Source organism: Emydura macquarii, unplaced genomic scaffold (assembly GCF_026122565.2).
Source record: "Emydura macquarii macquarii isolate MOO-44397 ecotype Brisbane River unplaced genomic scaffold, CSIRO-AGI_Emac_v2 contig_3390, whole genome shotgun sequence".
Classification (NCBI taxonomy): domain Eukaryota; kingdom Metazoa; phylum Chordata; order Testudines; family Chelidae; genus Emydura; species Emydura macquarii.
This window is the reverse complement of record NW_027133527.1, coordinates 3,235,872-3,248,224: the sequence shown is the minus strand read 5'-3', so window position 1 is coordinate 3,248,224 and position 12,353 is coordinate 3,235,872. Positions and strand designations below refer to the sequence as shown.

General features: G+C 46.4%; 1 protein-coding gene across 1 annotated transcript in view; it reads left to right on the top strand.

The window, feature by feature from the left end:
- CACNA1H (calcium voltage-gated channel subunit alpha1 H) overlaps positions 1–12,353 on the top strand; it is a 429,314-nt gene that overhangs the window by 273,420 nt on the left and 143,541 nt on the right. The window contains exon 7 of the mRNA XM_067534310.1: positions 4,537–4,852. Coding sequence (XP_067390411.1) covers positions 4,537–4,852 — 316 coding nt within the window. The remainder of the gene's footprint in view (positions 1–4,536; positions 4,853–12,353) is intronic.

Below are 12,353 nucleotides of genomic sequence, written 5' to 3'. Positions count from 1 at the left end.
CCCGGCAGAATCATGTTGGATTGTGGTCCTTAAGAAACGAAGGACAGCCAGCTCAGGTTTCCCACCTGAGCAGGACAGGGAGAGACGCATCGTTCGGTGTTCCTCTTGGCTTCCTTCCTATGTGCTTGCTCCCCTCAGAGCCGCTGTGCTGCAGTAGAAGAGTCGTTACCTCAAGAAACCGTTGCAACGGTCAGGTTAACTAACAGGCATCTTCCAAAAGCAGTCCCAGTGGGAAGGGCCTTCACGGGGAGGGGGGGCAGCTCAACTCCTTCTCCAGGGACAGGTATTCTTAGCCTTTTAAAAGCCCAGTGGTTGAGCTGGGAGGAGTCTAGAACCGGATCTGCCATGTTTGACCGTCTCTGTGCTAGAGGGACCCAGAGCGGACATAGCAGGGTGGCTGGGAGTTGGGAATAAGTGGGCTTTGGCAGAGCTGAGAGAGAGGAGGAACCCGGGGCTGGAATAGCAGGGGGGCTGCAGGTCAGGGGCCTCGACGGAGTTGTGTGTGTGTGTGTGTGTGTGTGTGTGTGTGAGACAAGGCCAGGACTGGGGTCTGCATGTTGGGTTGAGGAGTAGAGGAAGACCCAGCCACTCTCCTCGCTACACCGGACTGGAACCTGTGTTCTGAATCCTTCCGTTTCAACAGCTGATTCAAACAGAGTGTCTGAACTTATATTTAAAAAAAAAAAAAAAGCCGCAGCAGCATAGCCCAATGGCAGCAGAGCCGGCATCCCACCCAGTAATTATTAGAGAGCAGAGAGGATTAAGTATTTAATTAAAGCCAAACTTCTGCGGGCAAGGTTGTCAGGTGATAACTGGGAGGTCTGAAAGGCAACCTTCCTGCTTCTTGCCTGGGCCTGACCTGCCGACTGGCAGCTGGGAACATTCGGTGTCGAGCCTGAAAGGGAAAAGTGCAAGCGCTTCTCAACAAAAGGAGGGGACGTGCGACGGGGGATCCGGAGTTCGCGAGAGTTCGAGCAGCCGAGCGTCAGAGAACGGCCTGTTCCTGCCTGCAGCCAGAGATAGGGCGGCCGGAGACCTGCGGCGGAGGGAATCTTTGCGCTGGTTCCAGCTCTTTAAAAACATTCCCCCCAGAGCTGTGGGCTAAGGAATCTGGTTCGAAAACAAGTTCCCCAGCCTGCCAGGCAGGAGACGGACACGGGGTCGCTGCTTAATTGTCGCAAAGGATGGTGCTTCGGGGCAGCTCGACCAGTGTGGGCTAGTCTTAACAAGCCCTGTGAGTTAACAGCAGGGAGCTTCTCTGCCATCCCCTCCCTGTGTGAGGCCTGCGGCCTCTTCCCTCCCAGCACGTGCCTTTGGGGTCACTCCTGCCGGTACGGACCCCCCGTTCCCGGTTTGGGAGGAAAGTGAGAGGGTTGTTGCCCCGCAGGCAGCCTTCACAACAGAGTTTACGCAGTGTGAGCAGCGTTCGCTGTGGTGGTGGCTCGCCTCCACGCCTCCTGTGTGCTGTGCAAAGGGTCTCCACGCCAGCCCTGCGTTAAGCCAGGGCAGAGAGCAATGATGGGGCAAACCCAGGGCAGGGACCGCAGGTTCTCCATGTGTATGGATCCAGCATGCCTCCCCCGCCGTGGCAGCAACATGGAGAGGCTGCAGCTGCTATTCTTACCCATGGCTCCAAGGGGCCCCGTCAGGGGAGCTGAGTTGCCGCCCCCTACCCGGGCCTTGGGGGGTCGGAGTTGGAATTCAACTCTCCAGAGAATTCAGAGTTTCACTCCTCCAGCTTCTCTGCTTGGACTCAGTTCCTCAAGGGCTGTTCGCTGGCTGGCTGAATCAGTGCTGTGATTTTCTGTGGGATTATGGCATTTGAATGGGTGCGTTTCAGGGTCAGGACATCACGTCGTTTACATGCAGCTTTTCACTTCTCTAAGAAGGAAAATAAACAAATCATCAAGCATTCATCCTCCGCTGGTGTTTGCCAACTAGCATGATCCATCCACTGCCCTCCCTGTTTGCAAACCCCAGCCTGGCTGGTTTCCATAATGCCATTGATCCTTGATCATGGCAACCTTCCCTCTCTCCCCCGATGAATAAGTATAATCAGGGTGACCCTTAACACCTTCTTGCCCTGAGGATGCTCCAAGGAAGGGGGAGGCGTGGGATGGGCCGGGAAAGGTGTCAGAGCCCTGTAGCTGGTTGGTAGTTTGGATAAAAAGTGGATCCAGCTATTGAAATGCTGGAGGTGGGGTGAAGTATTGGGGCGGGACACAGGAACAAACCCAGTTGGGGCAGGGAAGTGACTTAAATTGTGATCTAAGAACAGTGCAGCTGGTTTAGGGCCTTATCCAGCTCCATTAGCAGTGAGTGGTAAAACTCCCACTAGCATCAATGGAAGTTGTATCAGGTTCATTGAATAGGTCCACACTCGACATAGTGTTTACACACATTGACTGGGGTAGTGTGTCCAAAGCTCTCCTCCTCTCCTAGCATTTTCCTGTGTTCTTAAGAACAAAACATAGGCTTCAACCGGAGCTTCCTCTTCTGCTTAGTTGTGTGTAGGGTTGTCCCTGCAGAACCTCCCTGTCCTTGCGCTGAGTTGCCTCTGCCCAAGAGGGAGACTACAAGCCTTTTTATGCTTCTGGGTTGCAACAAATAGGACCCACCTGGTCTGGCTGTGAGAGTGAATCAGCAGATATAACTCTACATCTCTCTGCAGAGTCCCATCATTGACACTCGCTAAGAAGCCAGGGATGAGGGAGACCTGTACATTGTTTAAACTGTGTTGTCATACATCTTTCTGAGTTGATTACTGAGATCTGCACTTGAATAAGCATTGAAATGTTTGAAAGATGAGGGCTGGATGAAAGGGGCTAGGCCTGGAGGGCATAACCGTTTCCTAACCTCAAATTTTGGGCATTAGATACAGACTTTGGGGGGAATTTCTTAGGCCCTCGGGACAGTCACTAAAATCTCAGGACTTCCAGCAGTGCAGACAGTGAATAGAGCAGAGAATGAATAGGGAGGCAGCTTCAAAGAAGACAATCGTTGAGACCCAGTTATTGTCTATTGGATTCATAGAAAGGAGTTAAGAAATCTGAATGTAATTGATGTCCATTTTCTGTCTCATTCCAAAGACAAACCTTGTGTCTGTGTGCAGCCGGGCTTGGGGCGGCTGAGATGAAAATCTCAGGCTTTTCAGTTTTCCTTTGTAGGCAAGTATTCAAGACTTGCCCACTCCTCAGGTTTTAAAAGCAGACTCTGTGAGTTCCCTTTCTATTAGTCATCAGTATTTGCCAATGGACTCCTACTGCGATCCAGCAATGATACGATATTAAAAGGCAGATTGTCAGTGTGTAAAGTTATTCCCAGCCTGGGTCCTATGCACCATAGGTGTCTAATAAATTCCGGTCATAAAAAATTAGAGACGGAGAAGACATATTAGGTCTTTTAGTTTGCCCGCACCTCCAGGGCATATTCTCCAGTGCTTTGTCCATTCTGCCTTTAAACCCCACAAGCAATACGAATTCCAGCCTTTCCACAGAGAGATGATTCCGGTTTCATCCCTCCAAGAAATGCTGTTTGTCGTCTTTTCCTCATGCTGCTACTCCTAATGACGTCTGTGGCAAGGTTCCCACTGACTTCAGTAGGAGCAGGATTGCGCCTGTACACACGTGAGAACTCGGAAATGCTCGGGAAGCATTTTGTGCTTGCTTTTTTTTCATTCTTTCCTCCATTGTTATAGTCCAGCCCCGTCAGTCAACTTCTGATATTCTGAGAAATGGCTCAGTCCTGCAGTGAAACCCAGGGTTCGAACTCAGGCTCAAGCCAAACTCTGCTTCCATCTACACACAAATTGTGTTAAACCAGGGCTCAGGCTCACGACTGGTGGGTCCGATCCGGAGTCAAGCCGGGACCCAGGGTTCAAGTCTTATTGCTTTGCTGTATCGAGGCAACACCACTGGACTGGTGATCTAAGAGTCTGCCGAAAGTGTCCCACAATGCTATGGGCTGACTTTCTTTGTCCTCTGTACAGTCGAGTTTGGTGGGACAGTCACTTTTTCCCACATTGCATGAGGAACAAAAGTTGGGGAGGGTGCTAGGAAGTCTGGAAAATGGGTGGTTGGACTCGGTTCTGCAGAATGCAGTGTAGACCCTGGAGCTCCTGGTTGGGATCCAGGGTTCAACAGTTTCTAACCTGGGTTACAAATGAGTGTAGATGCGCAAGCCTTAGGTTAACAGGAGCGGCTAACTCAAATCCTACTAACTCTGGACTTACGCTGCAGTGTAGACGTATCCTGGGTAACCTCTCTTTCCTCACTGTATTCACTCCAGCTCCAAGATTATTGGTTTAGAATAAAGCTCAGCTCCTCTTCACTCAGATTTTTTTTTTTAGGTGAGCTTTTGCCACTGTTTCCCTTGCTGCAGCCATACCTCATTTAACCCGCTTTGGGAGCCTGAGAAGAAAAGCAATTCTGAATTTCATGCCCAAATCAGCATTTAGCAGGCCACAGCACTTCCTGCTGGTGAAACAAATGCTGATGTAAGGCACTGACTCCCTCTCGTCTGCTTTTTTCCCATTAGGACATACAACCTTACTTTCCCGCGGGAGTATTACCAGACGGAAGAAGGGGAGGATAATCCGTTCATCTGCTCATCCCCTCGGGATAACGGCATGCAGAAATGCTCCAGTATCCCAAACACGAAGGAGTACAGGGTGGAGTGCACCTTGAGCATGGACTCTTACAACCAAAATTTGTATAACCCAGACTTCAGCAACAGAACCGGCTGCATAAACTGGAACCAATATTACAACGTATGCAAGCCAGGGGACGTAAATCCACACAACGGAGCTATTAATTTTGATAACATTGGTTATGCCTGGATAGCTATTTTTCAGGTAGGATTTTGCAACGGTTGGTTTTGTCTTGTTTTTTTTCCATGTTGGTTGGAGGGGTTTTGACAGACATGAGTTGAAAATGGAATTTGCCTGCAATAGACTGAAACTGGTAAATAGATGGGATGTGTCAGGTAAACGAACCAAAGAATAAACTGTATGCCTTTTGGAAACAGGCACACTATGACATTTATCAGTACGTTTTAGAAAAGGGAGTGAAGATTTCTGATAGTAGACAGCTTTTTCATCTAGCAGACTTAACAAGATTGAGTGGCTGCAAACTGAAGCTCAACGAATTCAAACTAGAAATCAGGCACGTGTTTTTAATGGTCATTAACCATTGGAACAACTTACCAAGGGATGTGATGGATTCTCTATCACTTAAAGCCTTTAAATCAAGGTTGAACATCTTTTTAAAAAATATATGCTCCAGCTCAACCACAAGATATGGGCTTGATGCAAGGATTACTGGGTGAAATTCTCTGAACTATGTCATAGGCCTGGTCTACACTTACTGGCAAATTTGGCAGCAGTCGACGGGAGATATTCAAGCTACATAAAGTAGTTTGCGTATCTCCCGTCGACTTCTTAAAGTCCGTTCTGTGAGCCATCTGCACTACATTGCGCTGACGGGAAATGTGTTCCCATCGACACAACATTACTCTTTTTCCGGGGGTGGTTTTATTAAATCAACTTCTGGATTGATTGAGCGGGTCTTCACTTCTGCTCAGTTGATCCGGATAAATCAATCTGACTGTGGCGTGTAGACATACCCATATTGGAAGTCAGATGAGATGATCTGAATGATCTCTTCTGGCCTTAAAATCTATGAAAAGCTATAGATTCAGATTTATCTCCAGATATTCTCCTAGTGCAGTCATTTGCCTCAGTGCAACGTGCGAACAAGTCAGAAAGGGAGTGTCTTTCATCCACCATAGGTGTTTAAATGGCTACCCAAGATGCAGTGCAACAGATCTCAAGTCGTTGGTGCACTGTTTGCTGAGCTCTAGAGTGATAGATAGTAAAGTTTATGGTCAGGAGGTCGTTGTGGTTTAGGGATAGTCAATTTTAACCTTTAATTCCCATCTTGTGTTGTTTCAGTGTACATCTGTACGTGCTCACTGTTCTTTCCCAATTGAGTGTTCTGTTTTGATTTAGGAATATCAAAGCATAAGAACACATTTATTCTGAAACAAGAAATAGGTTAGTTCTTTGGTGTGAGTTTCTGTGAAGACAAGCCCCAAATAATACGGGTATAAAGTAAGAAGCGTCTGGCTGAAGCTGTTTCCCAGCCTCTATACAAGAGGTATGGAAGGAATACGGCTTTTATACACACTGGTTTAACTCAAGGAGTGCAACTTTGTGTGGACAGAGTACATCAGTGTAAAGTGCCTTATATGTGCAAGCTGAATTGATGCAAGTCCTGTTTAAACCAAGATATGCAAGCCCATCTGTGACCTCTGCCATCTTGGCTGGCTTGGCCAGGGTTGAATCGGTGACGTCCAGAGCTAAAAGCATGAGCTGCTACCGTTTGAGGAGCTGTAACACCTCATATTCTCCATGTATCGACACGTAGGCGGACTTTGGGCGCACACTCTCAAGTGCGATACACGTGCACAAAGTTGCAGTAGTTTAACTGAACTGAACCTTTTATTTAAACTGGGGCAGCTTTGTGCGTAGATCAGCAGAACGTAGGAGTGGCTTTGGATCTGAGCAGCAGTGAATGCTAAATAGATTACCACCAAGGAATCATCTGTTCAGTTACGGAAGATTATCGCAGAGGCCTTGCTTTCCCTAGGAAAAGGGTGCGTGCTTATCTCGTATTAGCTAACATGGTAACTAACACGGGGTAAAATCCTAGTTTGTCGTTTTCACATGGTAGCGGGTCGAGATGAAGCCCAAACTTCTCCATAGTCTTTGCCGGGACCTGCTAATACACAAGAAAGCCACAAACTGTCTTCTCTTTGCTAGGATTTTACCTAGTGCTGGTTACCATGCATTAGCTAACACACCACTTTTCCTAGCGAAGATTCACCTAGAAAGCAGTTGCTGCGCTGACCCTCCACCCCACCCAAAAGTCTCTAGAGCCCTGACCCTACAGAATTGTAGCAGTGATGTCTTCACAGCTTCTGCTCTTCCCCTTTGGAGGACTTTACTGCCATATTTTGCTCCCCTTCACTGTGAGTAGCATGTTGGCATATATAATATATTATGTGGCATTCAATGTGTGGTGAATGGTGCATATGTATTGCTGCAGTGGTGAGATTGTTGCAGTGAGACCTAGGGAAATATTGCAATGAAGACTGGTGTGAGATGTATTTGTTTTTAGCCATTGCTTTGTAGCTTGGTGAATTATGTAAGAGAAGGTTAAATTGGAGAGTAGTAAGAAGAGCGGGAGAGGCAAAGGGCAAAGAGAGAGAAGGAAGAGTAGGAAAGCGGTGAGGCTGGCTGGGTAAACTATTGACACAGATACTCATTGGTAGGTGAACTTTGTTGTAAAGTTTGTGCTTTCCTTTATCACATGATCTGGTCCTTCCACTTTCCGACGTGCAGGAATGTTCCCGATGGTATGGTCTTTAGTTCCTGTCATCAGTGCTCTTCCGCATGTGTCACTAGTTTTATCTTTTACTTGCTACCCTTTTAATTATGTTAATTACTGACTTTGGCATTTGTAATTGGTATCATTTTCTTTTCTAAATTTTCCTCTATTCTTCTATTGCCTTAGTGTTCTAAGAAAGCCAGCTCCCAAAGAAGATAGGCTGGTGTGCGTGTTTTGTTTGCTTTCAAATGCTGTCCCAATGGCCCATCTTGAGTTATCTTACTGCTGCTATCTAATGCTCTAAAATGCAGCCAGAAAGATTTAGATGAGTCCCAGGCCTCCACTATTTCAAACATGCATTGGTACCCACCTGCAATTAATGTGTCAAACCAGGAGCAGCCTCAGTGACTTTTAATATTCCTGGTTGGTGCTGTGTGGTGCATGGAAGAAAGAGGGAATTAAAAATAAGAATGATAGCCAGCTCCTTCAATTCATTGTCACATTTGGCCAAGGCCAGGTTTAGGGGCAGGCAACCCAGGCGACCTTCTGGGGTGCCGGGCCTGGAGGGTGTTGTTGTTGTTAGCGACAAACGGGAAAATAGAATGTTTGAAATAAAATGTTTCCGGTATTCTGTATGTGGATTCAATGTTCACTCTTTAATACTGGACCACCCAAGGTTGGGGCGCAGTTCAGTTCCTTGATGTTAGTACATTGCAGTTATTCTTACAATTAAAAAGTTTCTATAAGCTTAGAAGAAATTAATTTTTATTTGCTTATCTATGGCATGAATAAATACAGATTTCCAGATCCTAGCGTGCACATTTATTATCTTACATGACAGGGATAAATCATGCATACAACTTGTGCATCAAAGCTGTGAAATGGGCTACAAATGCAATAAAATATAAGGTATTCAAAAGTGTAACAAATGGAGGGGAGAGCCAAAGATGCCCCTCATCTAGCACACCGTTTGGTCTAGGGCCGGCTCTGCATTTGGCACCCTCCTTTTCCAACGGGTGGATAAGCACTTTGTCAGAGCCTGATTGATGTGGCATGAGGGATCTCTTATGGCCTCCTGCCTCTAGGCAGTGGTATCATTACAGGAAAAGGGTAAAGGCTGATTCTCTGCAGATGTCCCATACTGGTCATTAAAAATTACCCAATGTTTGTTGAGGAGGCAGTGCTGCTTTTTAACCTCTTGAGAAACAAGTTATTCATTCCACTTTGTCTCTGGAGCACACTCTAGCCCAGATGACATGTGCAGAATTCACCCCAGGAAGAAAGCATATCCCTAGAGCAGAATAGTTCCACGACTTGAATTGATTCCTTTGGGAAGACAGAAGGCTGAGATTGGATACATAGATCATTGTGACATCCTGCTTTCAGGTGCAGGGAGGTTTCTGTTTGATTTCAGTATTTCTGCGTTGGCCGTCAGAATGCTATCCCCAGCCAACGCTCTTATATATTTTTTTCCATTTAGTGCCTTAATTTTGAGCTTTTAAAATAGAAAAGAATGTTGTTGTACAGGCAAAGAAGAAGTTGGTCCATTTGGTAACTGCTCAACAGTGAGATAAGAATGTGGATAATATTAAGCATTATCTAAGTCGTTAGGTACTCAATCAAAATAATTGCTGGAAAGTAGAGACTATTAAATTCTCATTGGGTTTCATCAGCTAATCAGGGTGGCCCAGGTCAAACCTCCAAGGAACATCTGGAGGGCTGCAGGAGGCATGGTTGATGGTTTTAGAAAGCCATGTAAGTCTGTGTTGAATCGTTGTTCCAGCATATGGGGTAGGAGGCGTTCTGCTGCTGGATGAGACGGACCCCAGGGTCCTGCTCACTTCTGGCCAATAACTGTGCTTTTTTGCAACAGTGATAGTGTAGGGGTGGGCTGATGGCTGGCCAAACTCCAACTGGGATAACGTCAAAACGGGAGCTCACCTGGAATCTAGCCCCTGCTGCTGTTTGTGCTGCCATTGGGAGTGAGGCAGCTGAATCCCTTGGAGGATATAGGCCTCGGAGTCTAAAGCTCCTAAATCAGTCAGGCCCAGCATTGCAATGTGGAAGGGAGCCAGCCTAAACACCATTAAAACTCCAGCAGGGAGACTCCAGACAGTGCAGATAATATAATCACCGAAGACGTAATGAAGACAACGGCTGCATCCATGTCTATGAGCGGAGAGTAATTCCTTATGTAACCCTACAAATTATTCATGTTTTGATTCCCTTCACTTGTTGTGTAATAGGCTAATTCATGTATGTATTTGTTACGAAGGCACGTTCAATGGCGAATTATGTGATCTAATTAGCGCACTACAGAATAAATGAAAGGAGATGGAACCTAAATTAACTGTGAGGTTTGGCATGATATTAAGATCCCTTTACTGCACATGAATTTCAGTAGCAACAGTAAGAGCTGTAATTATGGGTATTGTTGTACTACAAATGATGAATTACCACCTAACCAAAGTCTAATGTAATCTGAATCACAGACACTGTTTCGCAGGACACCGAAACACTGCCATCGTCTACACTAGAAATTACGGTACTGCAGGGCCTAAGCAAAATAAAAGCCTGCTGCGTCAAGGCACCTGGAGGGTTGTTATGAGACACTGTGCAGGGAGTGGAGAGGTGATTTGGGCTGCTTTGCTAAACAATTGTTTGTATCATTTCGTTTTCCATCTCGAGATACGAAGGGCAAGGCCCACAATGGATCCTTCTGACAGAAGGTACCCCCTGGGCAAAATTTTACAGGCAATTGTTGGGACGACAACGACATCACTTCTAGGTATGAACTGATAGAGGAATATAGTGGATGGTCTGTTTCAATAAGTCCTTGACTCTCTGAGGAAGCTGGAAAAGGTTGATTTTACAAGAATCGTTGTAGGGATTTAGTTGAACACCGGAAGGGAGTGTTGTGTCTAAGTATTAAGGAAGGGCACTGCTGTTGTCTGCGACTTTCTCTATGTTTTCCACTTGATGTGTTCCACCCCAGAGGCAGCTGCATTTCAGTCCTGAGAGAAGTTTATACACCGTTTAAGGGTTCTTCTAGTTGAAAGTCCCAATGGAAATTAGTCAGCCTGCAAGATTTGGGTGCAGACCTTAAACTTTGGGAGTGTTTTGGTTTCAGGCCCATCTCAAACACAAGTGCATCTGGCTTCTCATGAGCCATTTCTCCAAGAAGAAGAGTTAATCAAGTCGGATAAGCAGCACATCTCTGGTCCTTCGTCAGAAGGCTCCAGTGAGGGAATTCTCTGTGGAGGCTGTTATGTACACTGCTGCTGTCACTGAAAAAACCTGGTAGCGTTCGAGAGAGGCTTGGTGAGCACGCAACGTGACAAGAATGCCCAAGAAAGGAAATGCAGAATCACTGTCTCAGAGAAAAATGCCTGAAATACTGAGTAGTATTAAAGTAGCTGTCAGCGACAACGAGAGTTCTGTGTGTTATCTTGATCACTCGCCTAGGCAGCGGAGAACTTCTGGCTGCATCTGGTCCTACTGCAGCCAGCAGTACATTACAGCAAGGAAGGTGAACATGATAAATGCAGCCGATAAATATTGCCCTGCTCAGGAAACATGTTGTAAGAGAGAGCTGATTTGGAGTGGGGAAAGTGACGCTGGCTGCACCTCATTCATTCCTCTGTGGAGGAGATTTCTCTGAATGAAACACACAGGCGGGGAGGAAGTAGATTTTCAAATGAAAGAACCTTCGTGCGAAGGAAGAATGTAGTCATGCCATTTAGCTCTCCTGTTGCACCTTTTTATATGAAGACACCAAGCGCCCTGGAAATGTTAACTGAGTCGCCAAATCCCCTTTGAGGCAGGTACCATTATCCCCATGTTGCAAATGGGGAAACTGAGGCACGGAGCAGTTGACTGGCCTGAGTCTCAAAGATGCAAGGCACCCACCATTCCCGTAGGAGTCAGAGAAAGCTGCGGGAGCATCACAGCTTTAAAAAGTCAGCTCACAAATAAGCCGCCCGAGAGCCACAATGAATCAGTGGCAAAACAAGGAATAGAATTCAGAAGGCTTGTCTCCCACCCCACTGCTGTAACCACTAAGGAAACATCCCCTGACTTGGAAATATGTTGTATGAAGGGCCACCTTCTCTTAGTGCATCCTAATAAATCCCTGTCAGAACGGAGGGGAGTGCATTGTGGAGGTTGAATTAGGCCACTTATACTGCCCGACCCTGTTCCGCTTGAAGCAAATGGGAGTTTTGCTTTAGAGTCAGAGTAGTGTCAGGCCCATACAGTGGGAGTCTTTTGGTCCTCGTTAGCTGGCTGATGCGGATGTGTTCCTCTGCTTTGTAACTGCTGGTGCCTTCTCCTGCATTTCTCACTGAGCAATTAACTGCTTCAGGCACAGTCCCAACATGCTGGCATAGTGCCCAAGCAAGTGTGATAGCTAAAGGCAGCCAAAGCCAGGAAGTTATATATGGCATTCCACCTCCTGAAATTCACCCTCTGTTTTCAAGTGAAGAAGTCACCTGTGTCCTCTGACTTGTCTGGAAAGCAACTGGGATGTTTTGTGAGCTACTGAAACCTAAAGAATTAACCATTCTTTACATCGTTTCCTATAAACTCTGATGGGGAGCCCAAGAGACACGGTTCAGTTCTGGAATGCAAACACCTCTAGGTCTGAAGGGGTTTGGATCCGGGGTATTTGGTGCAGTGCATTAAATGGATCAGCCAGGAAAATTCTGAGCCAGAACTGGCTTCAGTTTTCAGACACCTCCCGAAGCTTGGGGTGGGAGGGTTCTCTTGCTCTGTCATTGCTAGAGATTTTGTGTAGTGTACGGCTGGGCGAATAATTGGATTTTCAGTCTGTTGGCAATATTGAAAAGCCAAAAAAAATTGATTTGGCTTGGAACGAAACCAAAAAATTTCACGCTTTTCAGTAAATCAAAAAGTTAGGGGGGAAAAATCAGTTTGGGGCAAACAAAATGGTTCATTTCCACAAAT